The 24,393-nt window shown below is 30.1% G+C and overlaps 3 protein-coding genes across 8 annotated transcripts in view; 2 read left to right on the top strand and 1 right to left on the bottom strand.

The window, feature by feature from the left end:
* The first annotated feature begins 3,991 nt into the window (after positions 1 to 3,991).
* Positions 3,992 to 9,932, top strand: LOC124532074 (protein sly1 homolog). Its single transcript, XM_047106713.1, has 11 exons — positions 3,992 to 4,181; positions 4,426 to 4,585; positions 4,823 to 5,124; positions 5,210 to 5,299; positions 6,015 to 6,264; positions 6,356 to 6,514; positions 6,754 to 6,929; positions 7,216 to 7,486; positions 7,725 to 7,860; positions 8,864 to 9,073; positions 9,764 to 9,932. The coding sequence occupies exons 1-11, from the start codon at positions 4,154 to 4,156 to the stop codon at positions 9,872 to 9,874; spliced, it is 1,893 nt and encodes a 630-aa protein (XP_046962669.1). The 5' UTR covers positions 3,992 to 4,153; the 3' UTR covers positions 9,875 to 9,932.
* A 62-nt stretch (positions 9,933 to 9,994) lies between these two features.
* On the bottom strand, positions 9,995 to 15,895 carry LOC124532073 (calcium/calmodulin-dependent protein kinase type 1). The gene is made up of 2 exons (XM_047106712.1): positions 14,894 to 15,895; positions 9,995 to 14,527 (listed from the first exon to the last, which is right to left on the bottom strand). Exons 1-2 carry the CDS (start codon positions 15,763 to 15,765, stop codon positions 14,311 to 14,313), a joined length of 1,089 nt encoding a protein of 362 aa, XP_046962668.1. The 5' UTR covers positions 15,766 to 15,895; the 3' UTR covers positions 9,995 to 14,310.
* Positions 15,896 to 21,305: 5,410 nt separating this feature from the next.
* LOC124532110 (disks large 1 tumor suppressor protein) overlaps positions 21,306 to 24,393 on the top strand; it is a 29,847-nt gene continuing 26,759 nt past the window's right edge. For 4 of the 6 annotated variants that reach the window (XM_047106794.1, XM_047106796.1, XM_047106795.1 and 1 more), the window contains exons 1-2: positions 21,306 to 21,543; positions 23,940 to 24,071. In XM_047106794.1, the coding sequence (XP_046962750.1) occupies positions 21,525 to 21,543; positions 23,940 to 24,071 (151 nt within the window). In that variant the 5' untranslated portion in view covers positions 21,306 to 21,524. The remainder of the gene's footprint in view (positions 21,544 to 23,939; positions 24,072 to 24,393) is intronic. The other 2 variants (XM_047106799.1, XM_047106798.1) reach the window with 2 other exon arrangements.

Below are 24,393 nucleotides of genomic sequence, written 5' to 3' on the forward strand. Positions count from 1 at the left end.
TTTTTTAAGAATACGTGTATCTTAACGGATGCGGCTTCAAACCCAGACAAGAAACACTGCATTTTCATATTCCTAAATGGCTACATTGAGTGCAGGCCTGCACGCGTCAGTTACACGTCAATATATTCTATAATACATATTCTGTTGTTTTATTTTTCGTTCTGGAGATAACTATTAATTTCATTAAATACAATAAATAACTTTATGGTAAAAATAAAAACATCTAATTTTCGTTGCAGCCATACTTGATCCTTTCTGTTGTTTTATTCAACTTCAATTCAGTCTTCCTTTGTAAATCTTCTAAATCCTAAAACCGTCACTTATAAATATATATAAATATAAACAGTTGTGTGCAAATTAAACATGTATTTATATATATTCAGTCTACCAAATCATTTAACCTACACTAAATTGTACGACTATTAAAAGTATCCGAATTTTCGTGTTAACGTTTTGAAAAGTAAAATTGCTCTTTCAGCATTTTTATATACACTTTCCATTTTATATATTGTAAAGAACTATGGTAGGCGCTGTTCTTCCAATTCAATCAACGAAACTGCATTGGAGCAGCGCGCTGAAATAAAGGAAAAATGGAGACGACTGGACTATGCCAAGTGAGCTGTTTTTTTATCGGCTGTTACTTTTTTAGGTCATGAGATGTCCCGACAACTGATTAAAGAATGGCCAAGACCAAATCAACTTCGTATTAGAAACTTACCTCATTTTAAGTGGGTTTGAATTGATTGTATCATATTTAAGGAACATCGGAATATAATTTAACCTGTAAAGTAAAATTTAAATTGAGGGTCTTTCGGAGGGTGTTTAGTTAAACACTGATTTATCTCTTCCTGATATCATTCATTTGACAGCATTACATAATTAATCACCTTAAGTGACATTATTAAGAAAAGCCGAAATTTTCAAATTCAGAAAATACTCAGCTATAAATGGTAAAGAGATTTTCTCAGTAGTTGTTTGCGTAACTAACATAATTACGACTCACACATTCACCTAACTGCATTAAAAACCATTATAAATATCTTGTTATTGCGTATTATTTAAATCAAAACGAAAATTTTATATTATTTATTACATCTACTACAATGAATAATGAAAAATGCCGAAATACACACAAACAGAAATTGTTGAAGCTTAAAATTTAATTTAACCTTCTATAATGACGAACAAAAGTACTCGTAAGAGCATACTTGAATGAAGTTTAATGACTTCGAATGATTTTATGCAGATTACATACGTGAGTGGATTGAAAAGTTCGTTGCCTTATATGGCCATGATTAAAATATTTAATTCCTTCTACCTTAATTATATATAATCTTTGTCTGCCATTTTGGTCATGTAAATGATAACACATTTGGTTTGGGTTTCATACTATACCGAAAACTGTTTTAAAGTTATTAGGTTTGCAGAGGTATTCTCATAAAAAGCTTGGAGTCGGATAACTGAGGCTCCGGTGCCTCGAAGAGCACGTTAAATCGTTAAAACTGCTTTTCCGGTCGATCCCGTATCGGATTTACATTCCGATTGGATTATAAGAGTGCCTTGGAGAAACACGAGTAAAGTGTATATATATGTATGTAGTGTATGTATATATGTAATCGAAATAGGTAGTCCTACCCAGTTGACTATTAAGTATGACTGTCGTGGTAGAAATCGGGCCGGTAGGTAATACCATCGACATACTCTTTGGTTTTAGGTGTGAAGTCTTATTTCTCTGCTAAAATAAGTAAAAAAATTATATCGTAAATAGAAATCGAAATATCAACCGTCATACAAGTAATTTTCTATAAAGGGTTGACATCAAAACTTACTTATGAAAGCATCGTATACGATGTGACAAATTCTTATAACATTACCAACATCAATAGAATACGCCACCACGTACACATAGAACCGTCAAAACGTGGCGGCAAATTTTAAACGAGAAAAGCAGAGTGGTAATTGTTAAATGATCTGGGTGAAAATTAAAATGAAAAGTAGTAATTACATCGTAGAACAAAAAACTTATAATGTACAAATATGTATATATTTTTTTTAGATCCCTGTATCCCTTGTATTTAGAACTTTTAATCAAGTTAATCAGGTAAAGATAACAAACATATTAAATTTTATAGTATTTAAAAACAGATGGAAATATTATAATCTTGGTTCTTGTAGTTACCCTTTTTTTGTTTAACGAGGAGGAAATGTGTTTACGCATGCCGCCCGGTCGGGGGACTGGGACGGGTATGTGCCACTCAACCGGAGCCAGGGCCTAATGCCCTGTCCTACCCACTAAAACCATCCTCGGGTTTCCACCATGCCGCCGAGTGGTGAGGCAACGGGATCGCCCAGAACATGCACCAGCGCCAGGCGCCGCGGGGCGGCTAAATGACAATTGTGGAGCGCGCCTAGTGCGCGCCTTTCTCCTCATTCTCCATGTGCTCATGTGACGAACTCCCCCGAGTCCGCTACTAGAGGCTGGGCGTCAACGAAGCTGGCTAACCTAGCCAACGAGGCTACTCACGTGGTCCACCCTGACACCAACCAGGAATGTACACGAGCAGCCCCGCGGCATCCCTCCCGCCAGTCTTAGCCGTGGTCGACGAGCAAGCTCAAGCCGGCCCCGTTGCCCAGGGTGCACCACGAGTGCAATATACTTATGATAACATACGCAGACAAGCAGAAGTGACAAGTATTTGTAAACCCATTGGATATATTTTATACTATTTTACCGAGTGCAGACTATTATGCAAAGATTGTACTACTGCTATTTTAAATCATACGAATAACATTTAAAACTAGTTTTCAACCTCTAAGAAATTAATTTAAAATCCTGTCCTTGTTTTTTTATTGTGTCTGTACTGATAAAAATTGATTAGAAAGGTCATTTCTTAAAACGTATATTTTTATAATTAAAGTTATTAATTTCGGGATATTTACCATGTTTTTTATTTTTGTTCGGTGGAGCTCGATATTTCGACATTGTCTACGAATGTCTTGTTCACGAAATTAATAACTTTAATAATAAAAATAATCATGTTAATTTAAAATCCTATATTTTTATAGTTGTGTGGTTTCTTGTAACTACTATACCTTCCTTCTTCCGTTGACGCCACCGACAGTTATGAATTTGATATTGATTTTGATGTAATTTTCAAAATATTTCTAAATATGTTAATCAGCATTATCATTATTTTCATAACTTTTTTAATTGAATATGTCTCCTTCAGCTAACCATTCTTTATTTTAATAATGAATAAGGACCCTGAGGGTCACCACCGATTCTAACATAAGCATGGAATGTAAAATCTTATACCCTTTTATCTGAAATTACACTGGTCAAATCACCATTCAAATCGAAACTCGACAATAATAAAAAAATATAGTTTTGTGATATGCGATAAGTAAGTGTATGTGATTGTTCTTAACAATTAATTGTGCATATTTTGAACCAGCGTGTGTTTCTTAATATGAGGACTTATATTACATTAATCGACAATTTACCGAACAAAATACAATCAAATCTATACTTTAAACTAACAATTCAGATAACATTGCTATGCTCCAATACAATTTCACATGGCACATGAAACATTAGGTCTGCTACCAATGCAACGTTACGATGTTAACGGAAAAGTGTTCAGAAATATGGAAGTACTAAACCCAATAAAAAAAAAAAACAAAAAGAACTGAACCAGGTACATACTAATAAATCTCACTGCAGGCCCCAGGTGTTTACATTAATTAAAGAAAATAGTCTCTATATGGTTTTAGTCTCTTTGTTTTGAATCTTTCATGTGTGTAATCAATAGGATAGAAATATTAAAACAATAACTAGCTTTGAGCTTTGCTAAACTAGTAATTATATGAGCGGTATGTGTTATTATAAACCGCAAACACGGTCGTTCCTATTAGAATTATTATTGTCAACTCAATCACCAAGATTCCAAACCAAGTTTTTAAAGATTGTCATTTGTCAGAGCCGACGTGTCGACAGCAAATAAATGTCAATTTGACAAACGTAAGGACATGAAATTTATAATTACTGCAGTACATATTTTTGTCATTTTTAAATGATAATAAAAACAATAAGTTTTACCTGAGTTAATTATATTGTTTTAATATTTAATGGCAGTTTAATTCCTACGATACAATGACGACTTTACGAGAGCGCCAACTTAGTGAGTTATTATAGTTGGTTTTATATTTAGTAACCATTTTTAAGCATATAAGTTCAATTTCCTTATTAAAATAAGTCTGTAATTTTAAAAACCTTAACAATATTTTATCTTTACGTGACACCATACTTATATTGTTTGATGTGATCCCCAAAACATGAAAACTTATGCTTCGATTATTCATTCAAGTTTTAATATTATTTTCCAATTATATTTATTTTTAAAAAATTTTTAATTATTATTTCAGATGCCTTAAAACAGATGCTAAATTTGAATCAACCATTGACAAAAGCAGTAGCTACTGAACCAACGTGGAAAGTGCTCATTTATGATAGAGTAGGACAAGATATCATTTCACCTCTAATATCTGTTAAAGAACTTCGGGAATTGGGTGTCACTATACATGTGTGAGTATAAGTTTAAAAAATCAATTATCTTTGTCTTACATTCTAGTTGTTTAGGAGCAACCATATACCACAAGAAACATTATAAATAAAGAAGTACATTCACTGATGAGATAGTGTAGAATATCTTTAAATAAATTAGATATTGACAAGATTATGCATAATAATTATTTTATTTATAATAAGGTACATATTTTCTAATAACATATCATTTCTAACATCAAATATTCCTTCTTATAGACAACTACATTCAGACCGAGATTCTATCCCAGAAGTACCCGCAGTATACTTCTGTTCCCCGACAGAAGAAAATCTTGGAAGAATATGTCAAGACCTTGACAATGGAATATATGACCAGTATCACTTGAACTTTATATCACCAATAACTAGACAAAAATTAGAAGACCTAGCTGCTTCAGCCATCCAGTCTAACTCTGTAATGAGCATTCATAAAGTGTTTGATCAATATTTAAACTTCATATGCTTAGAAGATGATTTGTTTATAATGAAACATCAACAATCAGATTCATTGTCATATTATGGTAAATAGAAAAGAAAATTAAGTATAAATAAATAATATTACTAATTTGTTTGATGATGTAAAATATTTCTTTCCTCAATTTCCAGCAATAAATAAAGGAGATACTAAAGATACAGAGATGGAAGCAATTATGGATGAAATTGTTGAGAGTCTGTTCTCAGTTTTTGTGACACTGGGTAAGCATTTTATTAGAAATATGTACTATCACTAGTTTTTATTTTATTATCAGGTATATTGTATTAAAATAAGAAAAAAATCCCTTCTGTTAAAAGTTAAATCATCATTTTAAAAAGTTATGTTTGATTAAAAGCTGATACAACCAATTTGGAATATAAGTGTTTAAGAAAAGAATACTATTTTTCAATCATCTAAATGTCTTGAGTGATTGTGTAATAATTATACAATCATTATTTGTATGAATGGGTTATCTTGGAATGGTAATAAGTACTTATTCCAATCATTACTATCATTTCTATATGCATATATACTATAATTGGTATTACCGTATTTATTAAATATACATAACTTTACCTTAAAACTAATTAGAACCAAATATTAAATGGTATGCAGATTACCTTTCCCAGGAAGGGTGTACTAAATAAATGAAGCTAAAAATTTACCATTAAAGTGTCAAATATGATACAATAATTGTTAAAGTACTAGTCTAGATGGGAATTATATATTTATGGATTAATACGGTAATAAATTAATAAAACTAATATATTTTTATACATATTTTATAACCACAACTATGTGCATTTGTTCCTTTACACTAATCTTGAAATAACCAAAATGTATGCTGCCTACATAAAATATAATGTAGATATTTGGTATATACATATATACTATATAGGTAAATTTAAAGAAAAATAAATCTATGTTTTTTCACAGGTAATGTTCCTATAATAAGGTGTACTAAAGGCAATGCTGCAGAAATGGTAGCAAAGAAATTGGACAAGAAGCTACGTGAAAATCTCTGGGATGCAAGAAATAATTTATTCCATGGACAAGCTGGTACTTTCAGCTTTACTCGCCCGATGCTCATATTACTTGACAGAAATTTGGATATGGCAACACCTTTACATCACACATGGACATACCAAGCTCTAGCTCATGATGTACTGGACTTATCTTTAAACAGGTTTCTATTAAAACAGCCTAATAAGTTTAAAATATTATAAAATAATTGTAAACAGTCTAATACCACTGTAAATTGCATTCTGTTTTTGTAGAGCAGTGGTACCAGAAGGGTCAGGACCAATAGTACCAGGACAAAAAGTTAAAACTAGAATTTGTGACTTAGACTCAAAAGACCCATTGTGGTCTGAACATAAAGGAAGCCCTTTCCCTACTGTAGCTGAGGCTATACAGGAAGATTTGGATAAATACAGGTAAATATATTTTTTTACCTCTTTATAAATAGATGTAACAAAGGAATTTCAATTGCTGATTATGTTTACTTAAAGGTACCTGGAGCTTAATTTCACCACAGATATCAACTGACAGATTTTTCATCCAACTCATCCAAGATCACAAATTAACCATGTGGAAATTGCATGATTTGGACTTTGCTTTAGATACATTAGACTATCTCAACTCTTATTAAAATGTATTTTTATTTGATTTATAGGAGTTCAGAAGCAGAAGTAAAGAAACTGAAAAGTTCTATGGGATTGGATGCTGATAGTGACCTTGCACTGAGCTTAGTCAGTGATAACACTCAAAGACTAACCAGTGCAGTGAACTCATTGCCGCAACTGATGGAGAAGAAGCGTCTGATTGATATGCACACTACTATTGCTACAGGTATACTTTTTGGTGTTAAGTCCTATGTGTTTCATAGTCGTTTGATTAAATAAAAATACAATTTATACCAAATTTGGCCAGATATCATTTTAAGGATAGGAACATCAATTAAGGGTTTGAAGACTATTAAACTTTGTAAAATAAAAAATATTTTACAAAGTTTCTATTGTTTGGTAATCTCTACAGACTTCAAAAAAGGAGATATATATATATCTTTTTACGAAGTTATTATGGCAAAGCTTAACTTACAATATTATTTTTTTAATATAGTAATTATTTTTTCTAGCAATACTTAATGCAATTAAATCAAGAAGACTTGATTCATTTTTTGAATTGGAAGAAAAAATAATGAGTAAAAGCAGCGGTGTCGAAAGCAAAGCGGTTATGGATTTGATCACCGACCCTAGTGCGGGGACGGTGGAAGACAAAATGCGTTTGTTTATTATATATTATCTGTGTGCAACACAAGTACTGGATGATGACTATGAAAAATTTAAAGCTGCATTAATAGCTGCAAATTGTGACATTAAACCTATGACTTATATGAAACGTTGGAAGTGAGTAGATACTTACTAATATGCTTAAAAGTTAATAATAATATACGAATTCGAAAATATTTTCAATGGTAGAAGATGATTCAGCTTATCTTATGTAACCCATATTGAAATTTTTTTCCAAGTCCTATTGAGAGCTTCTTGATTATTAAACACACCATATTTTCACAACAATATTTATCAATTGAATATCAACATATTTATCGATATGAATACATAAGGATACATAATTTACTTTCAGAGGATTTACGAAAATGTCTAGTCAAGGTCAATATGAAGGTGGAGGAACCAAAACAGTATCTATGTTTTCAAAATTAGTATCACAAGGCTCGTCTTTTGTAATGGAAGGTGTAAAAAACTTAGTTGTAAAGAAACATGTAAGTAACTTTTATGGAAAATAGAAATTCTCAAAGAAGTCAGGCTAGTAGTCCAATATTTATAAAAAAATTTTTAAATATTGTTTTTTTTTATTTATTTATTTATTTATTTAATAAGTACACTAACAATATACATATTAATTGATGGCTTACACAACATCCAAAAAAAAGAAAAACAACTTCTGATATGTTCATCAATTACAAGTGTACATAACATTTATAGTGTATCGTGTCAACATATTTGTTTAAAGTTGAAATTAAAATATATTATACAATTTAAAAAAAAAATTACCTATGCTATCGTCGTTTATAAACATAATAACTAAATAATATAACAGAAAAACGAAAAATAAAGAAAACAAAAAACAACAGGAATTTTACGCACTATTTAGCTAACAAAAAGTAATCCATGAGCTTTTTTTTTGAAAGTAATGAAGCTATCATGAAATATGTCAATGCCATGTATAACTTTTGTCAATTCATTATGTCGAGCACATATGCGCACTATCGGAGCCAGTTTTCCAAGACGAGTTTCTTTTTCTTGATCACAATGTATTTTATTCTATAATATTTTTTTTTATTTCATTTTTTTATCGTCCGAGCGCATGTGTATACGCATGTGTGTAACATGCGTAAAAAAAAGTAAAGTAATAGCCTGTAAATTCCCACTGTTGGGCTAAAGGCCTCCTCGCCCTTTAAGGAGAAGGTTTGGAACATATTCCACCACGCTGTTCCAATGCGGGTTGGTGGAATACACATGTGGCAGAATTTGTATGAAATTTGTCACATGCAGGTTTCCTCACGATGTTTTCCTTCACCGCTGAGCACGAGATGAATTATAAAGACAAATTAAGCACATGAATCAGCGGTGCTTGCCTGGATTTGAACCCGCAATCATCGGTTAAGATGCACGCGTTCTAACCACTGGGCCATCTCTGCTCACTGTAACATGCGTATGGACTTTTTATTCAATTGTTAATAACAATTTGATAATTAAATTTAGAAATTGCCCGTGAGCCGAACCGTGGAAGCAGCGCTGGGTAGCAGCGGGGCGGGTGATAGCGAGTTGGCGTGGCTGGACCCGCGCGCCGCTCGCACGGACGGCGGCGCTCGTGCGCGTGCGCAGCGACACCCCCCTCCCACCGATGCCGTTGTGTTCCTCGTGGGGGGTGGCAGCTACATAGAGTACCATAACCTCATCGATTTTGCAAAGGTACAACAAACAAACATGTCATTACAAAATCCTACTACTATTATAAAGGCGAAAGTTTGTATGTATGGATGTTTGTTACTCTTTCACGTAAATAAATGGATTTGAATGAAACTTTACCACAATATAGCTTATACATCAGAATAACACATAGGCTACAATTTTTGAGGTTTCTAATGTGAGGTCGTAAAAAACATTTTTTGCTTTACATTGCAAACGCTGACTGAATCCTACAAGATAGATCAAAACAATGTACTACAGTATTGTACAACTTAAAAAGATCTACAAAAAAGTCCGTGATGGTATATGTTTATCTCTTAGGAATAATCCAGAATAACCATTTTTATCCTTTACTTTGTACGAGAAATAATGACTTATTTACGAAGCGATTACTAGACTAGACGGGACGAACCTGAAGTCCACGCGAACGAAGTCGCGGGCAAAAGCTAGTTACAAATAAATTGCATTACTCTGTCTCTAATCTATTGATAATTACTTTTAATATTTATGTTTCCTCATAAATCAACTTAATGTTTCACTGTATTTATCATAGTGAAGTAGGTATAATAAAAAATATTGTTGCAAAAAAGATTTTAAATAAAAAATCACTAGTTAATAATTATAAATTATATGAAGAATGTAGTATTTGGTAATCATCTTTACTTGGTATAATTTTATAATTTTTCTATTTAGCAACAAGCGGCGAGTGGAATAACAAGAAAAATCATCTATGGAGCTACAACTTTGCCAAACGCATTTCAATTTCTTAAGCAACTATCTTTGTTGGGTGAGGAACTTCAGTAACAATTCCATTTATAAGATATTTATGTAAAGTTGTAAAATATTATATTATACCAAAATATTAAATTGTTTTAATTACACCTAATTGGGGTCACCTTTAATATTGTGTAAATAAAAGACTAGTTCAACAAGTTGGCATTTTATTTACAATGACATTGAAAATAGAGCTAACATCTAATATCTACTAAAACTTTTTATTGTTTAGAACAAGAAGTATAAAATCTAAAATCACAAGATTACGAATTCAGTATAGCATCAGATCTTTAAACAGGTATTATGCCTTGTCATGACATTCTTGATGGGGCAAACGATTTCACAACCGAAACTACATAATGTGGCCAATTCTAAACAAATCAGTATATAAAAAGAAACTTGTCGATATATTTTTTATCCCAACCCTTAAAACTATTGTGCTAATTAAAAATAAAAGTGTGTTACATTAAAAAATTTAAAGTAATAACCTTCGAAAAATAGTGATGTGTTAGGTATGTACTTACGATTAATATACAAAATAAAGAAATACATTTTGTTATTCGACAAGGAACTTGAATTTATTACAATTAGCACTGCATAAACCACTGTCGAGTAAGAAACATATTCCATGTCCACGTGAATTTGTTTTCTATAATATGCTATCACGGATCAAGATATGGTTTGGCACAGTGAAAAATTAATAACAAGTGATATGTGTCTATCAGAGAGCAAACTCGAAAGTAACTTAATTGCAGGAACATGCATTAGAGTATGGCAAGGTTTATTATGGTCAAACAACACAAGGCATCTGTGTTTATTTAAAATTTATAATCTACGACTCTTGATTAAAACAATTTCAAAATATTAAATACATATCATAATTATTTAAAATTGAATCAAACAACCAATAGAAATAAAGTTTACCGTGAACAATACAATATAATATGAAATATATTGTGCGTATATTCATTCAATTTTATACGCTTTTTAAATTTAGATATAACGCACAATTACTTTAGCCCTAGATAGAATGCCGATAGATTTTAATATAACCATATAATTTCGTTTAAAATATAATACATTGACAGCTATGAAAGCAAAATATAATATGCAATTTCTAATATCACACACAACAATTTCGAATATTATATAGTAATAAAAGAGTAAGCCTTATGTTAGTTTATATAAAATTTATCACTTTTTAAAAAGGCTAGTAAATAATTATAATGGCACAAACATAATAGATAAATAGACATACATATTATCCATAACTCATTAACTCCTTACTTCTAAAATCAGTGACAAGTCCTACAATATAAAAACATCGTATTTAGAAGGCGCTTCAACCGATATCTTCTATACGTATATTATTATAACAAATAATAAGTACGCTAATTTCATCATTTTAATGTACATTACAATGACATTGTAAACTTATATTAAAAACTAGAAGTTTCCACCACCAAATTTAAAAAAAAATCAATAGCCGATTTATCGTAAAACATATAATATATTACAGAACACAAAGTGGTTAAAATGTTTCTATTTTAATTAAATAAAATTCTGATAAACATAATGGATTTCTTTTAGAAAAAATTAATGCACAATAAATGTCATCTTAAGTATACTTGTCATATTAATCTAATGATTTATTTAAATAAACCATGTTCATCAAAATGAGATTAGAAAGGACTAGTATGTCATAAATAAACAGGAAAAACCTTGTCACAAGAATAATTAACAGAGTTGAATATTATCAATGTCAAAGGTTACTAAAACATTATCTCATATGAAAATCAATTAAATCTTACTTTTCTAAATAAAATGCTTAAGAAATCGTTAAAATAAAATGATATTGTAAAGTAGAGTGCATAATGATTACCCCGGCATGGATAACAGTGTACAGTCTTCCTAATCATGTCAGAAAAAAGCATAACGGAATTTTCGTTTACATTTTAAAATTAATACATTATTATATCATTCTAAATTCACCTCAATATTTTTAAAATCTATAAATAAGTTCTCCCGTCACAGCCTTCATGAACACAAATTACATTTTTTACATTTATATTATCTGATAAGATTTGTAAATATTTTTCTTATTAGGTGAACTTTGGGTTTATGAAAAATAATAAAAATAAAATAGGTTAGATTATTTCATTTACCAAATAATAGTATTTGATTATAGTATGCAAGTGTTTCTGTTTAATAAGATGGATTAAATTAAAATTTGATAAGGTGTTGGTCGTGAAAGGTGTGGACGGAAGACACAATTACTTGAATTTATTTTTCATTGTTTCAAAATATTTTGTATATAAATCATAACCACCATTTTTTGGGATTATAATCAACCTAAATTATATATTTATTTAAAAATATATGTAATTTCAATTTTATAAGTATAATAAAAATATAAGTATAATAAAAATATAAATATTTTATATAATAAAATATTTTAAACATAATGCAATAGTAAAAGTGCAATACTGAAAAATGGAATGTCTTTATTAAAAGATATAACATTAGGATTCCATAACGGAATGTAGTTTTTGTCAGATAACTACATATTTAAAAGTGTTGGAAAGTTTGATAAGTAATCAAATTGCTAAAAGAATAATAAAATAGTCTAAGAGTTATTAGGTTAATGAAATGGTTACTTTTGTTATGCTTAGCATGATATGACTATCTTATAATAACATTTTAAGAATAGGTAGTTATAAAATCTCAGAACTAAAACCTACAATATACGACATAGATTGCACTGTGGTAACATTGTTGACCTTTTTTTTATAAACAAAATCATTTATGAAAATCCTTCCATTTTTTTCTAAACAAGTAGTTTTTTTTACACATTTTGTTTTCCTTACCTATCTCTTCAACTTTAAACATTTTTTTATTATTAAAAATATATCATATTTTGAGAACTTGAATTAAAAATCGTGCTCTAATGTATTTTCCTCTATTATTTTTCTACAATAAATAAATGTAAAGAAGCTATTTTGTGAATTTTGCATTAGGCCCGCTTAAATATTAGTTTTCTATTCTAACAGCAATTATGGAATATTGTTAAAAGTTTTTTCAGCAATAGTTCTCAAGAAATGAAAGAATATTGACTGTGACATACTGTTGTCATATTTGTAAAACTACTAAAAGATAGGAAGGAGTCAAATTTAGAATATAATCTTACATATTATAGCATATAATTTTTAAAACAACTATTTTATTATAATATGGTTAAATAGGAATATGCCACATACACACCCACACACACATTAAGTATTTTAGCTCAGCAACTTTCCATTACATTCAATCGTAAACAACATTTGTATTAACAAAGTCAATCCAAGTAGACCCCACAGATGTTAACCATAACCTAAGAAATACAACTATTGGATACAATAAATGGAAACAGCAGCTAATCACATTTCTAGCAATATTATAACTATCAAATTTTAATAACAAACTTTCAAATCCTAGTAATATTAGCTGAAAATCCGAATAATTTAAATACACTTTATGGACAGCTCCTTTTCATAAAACAGTAACAATCAATATGCACATTTATGTGACAATACATGTTTGTCATATTATCAGCCCATGAAGCCCAAATATCTAATGGCATTCATGTCATGATTAATTTATATTTTATATTAAATTCCAACAAATCCTAGCATAATGGGATTATCACTTTATCTATAAGTTAATATTAGCACAGAATGTTTAGAAGAGAATGTTAACCCTAACTACTCATTTTAATTATTCAAAAGATAAATGAAGATTCATACAAGGACTTTTATATTACACATATTATGTTACACAATGTCATGTAAAAGGTTAAATAGAGATTATCAATGACATGGATTGAAGTATGAGATTCCAAGAAGAGTAACGAAGCATGAAGCCTACTTTGAAAAATAAATCTAATTAAGTTCAGAAATTAAAAATATCACTTATGAAAAATATTATTGTGATATGGCCTTGCTCAAGAACATTGTTCAGTGGATGTTTAGTAAAACACTATTTTCTCTTTCTGTCACTATTAATTTGATGTTCAAAAGAAGAAGACATAGTATTGTTTATCTAAACACACCCTAAACAGCATTTGCATCTAAAGCCATTAATGATTATAAAATGATTTGACACCTAGATTTAAAACCTCATAATTACTGTGACTAGTCCAATATTCTATTAAGTTTCGTTGATTGTTTTAATAATTAACTTCTAGGTGAATGTGTTCACCCATTGAAATCAAAGCATTGACAAATTAATGTAATAAATTTAGCAAGGACACATATTGCTGGCAATTGCCTCAACGATAAATATCAATTACTGTTGTCTACCAAAGTAATATTATTGTACCAACTGACAAGTTGATTATATAAATTTGCTGGGTGATCCAAATCACATAGAAATATGTATCATTAAGTACCTTAATCACATAACAAGTCGCTAATTCAGAGGTGTAACTATTGTTGGGGTTTGGGCTGGGCATTGGTATTACGACTTGAACTGCTGCTGCTGCTGAGAATCATTTTTTGCATCTGACGGATAACTGTAGTCGCATGATATGCCTGTTTCCAGCGGGACTTGGCAAAGTTTTTCTTAAGTTGCTCAGATACAGTACCATGAATATTCTTGTTGCTAGCAGCATTACCAGAAATCCATGGATGTGCTAAAGCTTGTCTGTAAAACATTATTGTATATTGATTATTAACAAATTGGCACATATTATTATAGAATGTAATTTTTATTAATAGTTCCTAAAGACATTTTATGAAGTGATAGTATAATTTTTTTTAATCAATTAGAATATTATTATTAAACGATGAATACACGCAAAAACACTAAAGCAATTATAGATAAAATTATGTAATATTAATTCCATGATTAAATAAGTACACATGAACTCAATAATGATGATGATTAAGAAAAAATCAAAGGTCAATATGATTATCTGATTTAAACATTTCACTATATTAGAGAATTAATTATTTATTATACCAAGTGGAGAACTAAACAAATATATGATGTATTTATTTGCATACTCACTTGCAAGTATATCTCTTGTCCACATCTACACACATCAAATGCCGGATGAAGTCTTTAGCTGACTCACTAATGTCATCCCAATAAGGAGAATCAAACTCAAAATCACCTTTGAGAATTTGAGCAAAAAGATTTGCATCATTTTCATCATAAAATGGAGGATATCCACATAGCAAAATATAAGAGATAACTCCTATGCTCCACACATCAACAGCTTTACCGTAAGGTTTTTGAGCTAGTACTTCAGGAGCAACATATCCTGGTGTACCACAAGCTGTTGCCATTATTCCTGAATCTTCAATCTTAGAGAGGCCAAAGTCACTTATCATAATTTTACTTTCCTCATCTGCACTATAATAAAGAAGATTTTCTGGTTTTAAATCTCTATGTACCACTCCCTGACAATGCATGTAATCCACAGCCTCTAATACTTGTCTAATAAGATTAGACGCGTCTTTTTCTGTATACGATCCTTTCTCAACAATTCGATCAAATAACTCACCTCCAGTTACTAATTCCATAACAAGATATACCTTGTTCTTATCTTCGTATGTCTCTAGCAGCTGGACGATATTAGGGTGAGAAAACATTTTTTTCTCGCCACCTTCGGCTTTTGCGTTTTCGCTAAATCTTTTTAAGACCCTAATTTCATTTTCCAATGAATCTTCTTTACCTTTGAGGGCTTTTTTATCAATAATTTTGCAAGCGAACAAATGTCCATTTTCTTTGCTCTCAATGAGACGTACTTCTGAAAACGCTCCCGTTCCGAGCAGATCCTTTACAACATATTTATCCTCGATGGATGGCTGCTTCTCAGATTCTTTACTGTCTTTTTTTGACTTTCTACCAAAATCTTTTTTGCCAAAAAGAGGCATTCTGTAGGCCTTCACTTATTCACTAGAGATTCGACTTGCTCTACTCTAAAAAATATCTACGACTACGTAGCTAAAGGCTTTAATCTATATCGATAAGACATATAAATTTAAATGTTAGACATAACACGAACTCACACAACTATGATTATAAAGCCAACGCTACACATTAGCACAACTATTTGTGGAAATGTGTAAATGTTTATTAAATACGAACTTTTATTCACTATCTTTCGACGGACATTATAAACGTTAAATAGTACATGTTTCACTTTTGAAAATTATGTTTTGTATATAAAACATAAAACAAAAAAAATTTAAGTAGATTAATGAGCAAATAACATTATGAGTTTTACGATGCAGTTTCATAAAGAATTTTGATTTATCAAACTAAATAAATCTACAGAATAAACTGAGGTAATAATGAGTAATTTACTAATTACTTCACAACTCTCTTTGTTAAGACTGAGGACATCCTTTGCCAATTATTTTCGATAAATGACTCCATTATGACCACTAAAACTATTTTAATTTAATTTAATTTAATAAATAATTGAAAATTATTGTGATAGCCTGGCAATATTTTCAATCTTAAAAAAAAAACTTAGGCAGAATCTACATTCGCATTGTGTGAACCTGTAAAACAAAGCGAACGCTTTGTGGTTGCAAGCGTTTGGACATGTTTGTATAAAACTAAATATAAATTAATTAGTTTATATTGAATAAAAAATCGGTAAATAATGAGGTTATCCCTTTTTTAAATGGATTAAAATATTTTTTTATTACTTCGGGAGATCTACACGTAACAAGCTTATGAGTATTTTTGCAGTTCTGTCAGCTGTCACATTTCTCTGTAGACACAGTATGTTTATTTTTTTTCCCCTAAGAGACTGGTAATCAGTTTCAAATTATGAAATAATGCATTAAGTCACTTTATATTTATACACTACAACATGAGAATTTGAGGGTACATTTAACAGCTTTTTTAACAAACAAAGACAATGAGATTTAGACATAGACAATTATACTACTTTTAATTAGATGTGTGTGTGATGTCCCTAATAAGTTTTTGTTTTCAAAGCCACATAATTTTCTATATATATTTGTTTTTCATTTATTACATTACAACGCAAAGCTTGACTAGCTCTAAAAAAATACTATACGCACATTCTGTACATACAGTATACACAATAGCTTATGTAATTAATTCAACAAATTATTACGATATTGCAATATTTTTTTATTTCGGATCATTTATAAATTACCATTTATTTATAATTATTTATGAAAATATTTTAAAAACAACAGTAGCCTATAAATTACCAACTGCTGGGCAAAGGCCTCCACTCCCTTTTGAGGAAAAGATTCAGAACATATTCCACCACGCTGTTCCAATGCGGATTGGTGGAATACACATGTGGCAGAATTTCTATGAAATTAGACACTTGAAGGTTTTATCACGATGTTTTGCCTCACCGCTGAGCACGGGATGAATTATAAACACAAATTAAGGACATGAATACTCGGTGATGATGCACGCGTTCTAACCACTGGGCTCGGCTCCATCTCGGCTCTTCGGCGAAATTTATTTTAGTTAGTTCAATATTAACATTTTCTAGAAACAATTGAACTGATTATTTTTTTTATTTAAACATTTTTGTTCATTAAACGCAACAGATCATTTTTCTGACATAACACGTCATCAAACACAGTTTGATAATTATGATAATTATACTACATGTTAGTAAGTTACTTGGAATAGATAATATTTACATCATCATCATCATCATCACATTACAAAAGAAAGTCGCTTACTGTAGTATGTCCATATGTATGCTTAGATCTTTAAAATTATACAATTTTGATGGATTTTTTTTTAATAGCTAGAGCAAAGGGAAAATGTATAGGGTAAGGTTGCTTAAGTCGTAACTCCTAAGGAAATTACACTGTAATATACACTACGACTAAAATAAAACAAAATATTTTAATATTGTATACTTATAATTTATTTAATTGGCTTTTATTTAACAACCATCAAAACTTTAATATCTTTAATGTAAATAAGTATTTAACGTTTTCCAAAAACATACCTTCGGTACGATTAAGGTACCTAGTTGCTTTAATCGTACCACCTATGGCCTTAGTCGTACTTAGAAAACATAATTAGTAAACACATATTAAAAATTGTAAAGAAAAACACTTACAAATAAACTTACTACTAACTACAAACAATTTAATTTGAGATCATTATTTTTATTTGTTAGGTGTAAAATCGAAACTATAAGAATAAAAAAATTAATATCTGTTAAATACAAAGTAATGCTTAATAAGAACATTATTGAACACAGTTATCACTAATAATTTTTTATTTTACGTTCAACGTGAGCATATAAATCTTGTATCCTACCTCTACATTTTGTATATTATATCATGTTTTTTTCACGATCTTCCTTACATAGTGACATAACCACGATTTTTTGTTTCTTCTTTTATTCTTTTGTTTTTCTTACATATTTCTCCTGTACTCTTTTTTTTATTTTATTTATTCCATTTTCTGTTTTGGCTGTTTTTAAATCTAGTTTAGGATTTTTCTTTTTTTTGGTTCACCATTTTTATTATTTACTTGATAAATAAGAACACTAAAAATCATGATGTACAAAAAATCTCTTAATACCCAAGTCGTACCGGTACGACTAAGGAATTGTGTACAGGTACGACTTAAGCATTGACGACTTGTAAGTTTAAAATAAAAATGCTGACATAACCTCAGAAAGTTCGACCGTTTCAATACGCCTAAACAATTTAATTTTAAAGTAATTCGAAGCGATTTTAAGCAAAACAACATAAATCCTTATCAAAGTAGTAAGTAGATTAATAAAACCTTTAACAGCATCTAATTTTTGAAGATAAAACAGATCTAAAATGCTGGGACACAGCGGTTTTTATTGTCTAATGTTAAAAAAGCTGTAAACGTTGTATGAAATTCTGTTGTAAATTAAGTATCAGCATTGCACCCGCGCAAACCCGGGAGGATCGCTGGTTAAAGAATATATTATAGCTTCTTGAAATAATAATATAAATTCTGTAAAATTATTTAACAAATCAAGGATGACAATGAAATGATGAAAGATTTATTTGCCATGTTTATTACATTTTAAAAACAAACGGGTTAAACACGCGGGCTGAGTCAGTCGGATGATATTGTATGCCCTCGGGATCTTATGACTTTGTGAACACATTGCCTGGATTGTTTTTTTAATGAATAAATTTTTCAATAGGTTACGCGGGAAACAACCATTAAAATAATACCTCTCCCTTTGAGTAGAAGGTTCGGAACAATTCCACCACGCTGTTCCAATACGGGTTGGGGGAATCTAACCAATAATTCAACCAAATTAAATATATCGCGGGAACAAATAAAATTCCACTAAATAAAAAATTAGGTACCATATAAATGTGTTTAACCTACCATTTAATGATGCTGTAAAGGCCAGTAGGGCCAACAGCACTACTTCACTCACGAAAAAAAAATACCATATAGTAGGTACATCAATAGCATTCTATTCTCTAATAGCTGTGCAGTCTAAAAAGATTTTTTGTAAGTAATTTATGTGTTATTAATACTAAACTATCTGATGGTGATCCATTAGGAATTAATACTAGTATTCATTAAATTATAACATGGCTAAAATGAGGAAGCATTTAGGAGACAAATTAATATTTATTTAATATTATTACAAATAGCAAGAATACTAAAATTTCTCCTCAAAGTAAGTATAGTACGACACAAATTAGACGTAGCATCGGCAAATTCAATAAACCCAATTAATGCCCATCTATACAACCAATAGAAATAGCTTCCTATCGCGCCATTCGACGCTATTTGTCGCTATAGGTTATCGCGTCAGTTCAACCCGAGTAAGCGAGAGCATGTAAATCGACGTGTCAAATTGACAGATATATTAGGACATATGATATTACAAGTTATTACGTTTGTGTAAAGACCATTTTCACATAAGAAATAAATATTGATAATTTGAGATAGCGTACTCAATTCGGATGTGATCGATTTTACGAATTTTGCCGATGCGACATCTAAGTTGTGTCATACTGTACCTACTTGACAATTAAAGTATTCTTAATGTATAGTACGTCAAAAATTAGATGTAGCATCGGAAAATGCAATGGAATGAAAATAAAACCGATTACTGCCGATTTATACAACCAATAGAAATAGCTCCCTTTCGCGCCATTCGACGCTATTCGTCGCTATAGATTCACGCGTCAGAGAAAGCAAGTGCATGTAAATCGAAGCGTCAAATTGACGAATATATTTAGGTCATATGATATTACAAGTTATTACGTTTGTGCAAAGATCATATTCGCAGGAGAAATAAATATTGATAATTTGGGATCGCGTACTTAATTCGGATGTGATCGGTTTTACGAATTTTGCCGATGCGACATCTAAGTTGTGTCGTACTATAATTGCTTCCTATTAGTAAAACTATTGATAATAGTAATGATATGAAGTATAAAAAGTCCTATCGTGAGATGACTAATGAAAATAAAAAAATAATAGGTACAAATTAGATTACTAATATTTGTTCACATAATTTACCATGCAGGGCACGAGTCTCTTGAGCAAATATTTTAACTTATAGATCATAAGCTAAATGGATAATTCCGGTTTATGAATTATGTCTGGGATCAATAACTACGAATAAATTAATTTGTTGGATAAAAACGATGAATTAATAAACCTAACCAGAGAAGCTCACCTAATCTAACCAACCTGGTTCACCTAACCTACTGGTGGTACCTCCTCTTCAAATATTCTAACGCCAAATAACAGTAGGTACTCAATGATGTTTTGCCAGTGTAACTGTAAAAAATATTTAATAAAAAATATATTTTTATGCAATGGTATGGTAAATAGGTAACTGAAAAGTAAAACTTTAAAAAAATAATTTAGTTGATATCGGTTTAATAAATAGCAATAATAATATCAAAATTATAAGTGACAAGAAATTCAAGTATTATCCCTGACTAGGTGACATTTCGTAGAGGCTCTACGGTAAGGGAGTGGCGTAGAAGTAATTTATTAACAATTTTGAGTCCTACTATATAAATAAGGTACCTTTATAAAATTATAAACCTCTGTTGAAATACATACCATTACTTCAAATCAATTTTAATTTTATTAAAAGTAATGGTTTTACGACGTTTTTTTGCTATTTCTAAGAAGGTAAGACTAAAATAAGATAAGCCTTTCTATTTTCATATTTATTTCATCTTAAATGATTAAGATGGAAATAAATATTATGATAATAATGTTCATCATGTAACATTATTATTTTTTTAATAATATACCAATAATTATGTTGTATCTTTAAGCGTTCACTTTAAAGATATAAAAATAATTTACTTACTTTGCAACCCCTAACATTTTCACCCTCGCGATTTTATATTGTCTATGATTCCACCCTCTGACGTCACAGCTGAAATCGACCAATCCTATAAGCACAGTAGTCGACGGCCCTTATAAGCGGAATCACCACCGCGTATCATTTTATAACATTGTCTTTATAATCTTAATGTTATTATTGTGTTTCTATACGTGCCGTGTAAAAATGTATTTAAATGTGATTAATATTGTGAAATGATTATTTTTTGTTACTCAATGTTCGTGAAACAGTTTATTGTTTTATTTCTTTAGAAAATAATAAGTGTTACAAATTACGTTAGGGGGCGGTACCGTGATGCCAGTTCGTAAGCAAGGTGAATATTATAACACCAACGTTGTAAAGTTGTAGTTAAATGTACTACGTTATTTTTGACAAAAGATTATGCAAGGGGTTGGAACGTAATGGACTTGTGCTATAACACCCCTATGTTGTTTTGCATCAACGGTGTTGCCATATTATAATGTTTTGAGTTTCTATTAATTATATATATATATATATATTAAAGTCAATTATATATCTCAATAATTTTTAAGAAAATACAATGTGTACTACTATATATATCTTGTACTTAAAGCTTTATAAATTAAACTCTTATACATTCACAACTATCTTAATAAATATAACCGCATGTTAAATATCTCATTAACCAAATATTAATTAGTCGATTTAACTCAATATACTTATTAAGGTTAGGAATGATCTAGGATTTCATTAAGAAAAACGGGTGGTCTTTACCCACCGAATTTACAACGTCTTAAATTATTTGATTGCCTTAAAACACACACACACACACACACACACACATTCTTTTCTTATAAACCAATAAATAAAATAAATAAGAAATTAATAATTTAAGTCGTTTAAGTTTATTTTATTAAATAAGACCAGTGATACTGGTTCTTCAGGTAAGTTACGTGTCATAACATTTTCGTTTGCCTTTTACAATCATGGTTTTTAACAAAGTCACAAAAATATTTCACCGCATATCATATTTGGCGACAGTTGGGTGAATCAATGGTTCAATAAGTTTGCAGGCATTACAATTATATAATGGGACGCTACATGCGTTGACACATTGGTCCTATTACTTGTAAAGAAAATAATGTTAAGGGTCGGAGATACAAATTTACAATTATATATTTGTTACGTGTTATTAACATTTTTACATACATTTAAAGGCATAACACTGAGTCTTATTGCCTTCATTGATGGGTGATAAGAGTACTGGAATTTTTTAGCCAGAAAATCAGAAATGCGATTCCAATAGGAAAATGCTGCTGTCACCGTTCCACGCGATCATTATTTGTACAGTAACCACGTTTAAATTACATTTATATATGCTTATTTATGTCCGTATTGTCAATGATTCATAATTCAAATATTGATTGTGATTAATGCGTATTGGTAACGTCATAGCAACCTGCCCGATATTTGTGAAGTATTCAATGCAGTGGAGTTTTCTATATAATACACATACCCTTTATTGTCTTAGAGTTTGTAATCCTCTTAATTATAAATAGTATAGAAAAAAATATATAAGATAATAATGTTAACATCGCTATATGTTTTATATTTGCTGTCTGGATTGTGCTATAACAAAGAAAAAAATCAGTAATTCCAAATAAAATAATCGGTACTATAACCCCATTGAATTGCGACGTATTCTTTTGGTATTCACTCCAGTGTTAACCAATATTTATTATTTGTATATTATTATTATAAAAATACGTTCTACGTAGCTTAGGTTCAATAAACTTTTTCTGTTCTTATTTTTTTAAAGTCATATTACCGAGTATTAAATATACCTTGTCTATGTATATATTCATGAAATATAATATATTTAATTATAAAACAATGGTATTGTAATCAAATGTTACAGAGTAATAATACCCCATACTATTTACTGATTTCGTGATAACCTGAATAGTTGACCTGGCCGCTACAAAGATTTATATCTTTAGTCAAGTTTTGAGTCAAGTTTGGCGTAGTCAACACATTTACCTACGACAAAATTACCCAAAAAAACACGTCTTACGTGCTTACAGTAATTATTATTTTGAAACCTTGAAATTAAATTAAACAAATTGACAAAAAACATGTTCATTTACTGGTCTTATTGGTGACGCTAACATAAGTTTAATTTGTAGCTCGAATTACCTAATTTTTGAAAAACAAACAGTAATATTATAGTCTTTATAAATCCTTAACGTAGTAAGTCCGTCCTTTGATTAACTTACCAATACTTGTCATTATAATAATTAAAATGAATAACTACATAGTTTGTATATAAACAGTGAAATGTACATATGTGTTTCATTAATGATAGCGTAATTATAATAAGCGATAAGTCTAATCATTCTAATAGTATTAAATATTATTTATTAAAAATCGTTTGATATATATATACCAGTAAGTACTATCGAAGAATTTAGAAGTTGTGCTATGTTCTTTTAAACAATATTTTTACTGATGCTGATTTAAATTTACGAATACATTTTCATTCCAATCGATATTACTCAGACATTCATCGATATATTTATACGCTTCGTTTATAGTTTTAAAGCTCATAAATTCTTGAAGAAAATAACAGTACAAGAAGAATTTTAATTTGTTGCTTTTATTTTATAATACACAATTAAAACCCGTATTAAATACCATTATGCTATTACCTTACTCGAACCGAATAACACCTTTGTATATTTATTTCAGAGGCCCACCGAGCATTAGAACTGCTGGAAGACTATCACAGCAAATTAATTAAGCCGCAGGACCGCCAGCTTCGTCTCGCGATCGAAAGAGTTATCAGAATTTTTAAATCACGCCTTTTTCAAGCTCTTCTTGGTAAGTGAATAGGTATATTAAAATTTTATAGTTCATTTTGTAACTTGAGTTTTCACAAAATATTTTTTTTATTATCAGCTAATACGTAACCAAATTATAAAGCTACTTTAGGCAACATCCCTTGATCGTTGTTTGTGAAATGCAAATGATTATCGGGTATAAATTACTTACTTTGAATAAATTATGTTCCAACGTTGAGTGTACCTACTAGGCGCTACTGTTACAATTATAATTCTTATATAAAGTACCAAGTATCATTAGCGTGCCCTTTTTTACGGCCACGTGATTAAGCAGCGTGTTACGACCGATGAAATTTAAATTT

The sequence above is a fragment of the Vanessa cardui genome, chromosome 8 (assembly GCF_905220365.1).
Source record: "Vanessa cardui chromosome 8, ilVanCard2.1, whole genome shotgun sequence".
Lineage (NCBI taxonomy): Eukaryota > Metazoa > Arthropoda > Insecta > Lepidoptera > Nymphalidae > Vanessa > Vanessa cardui.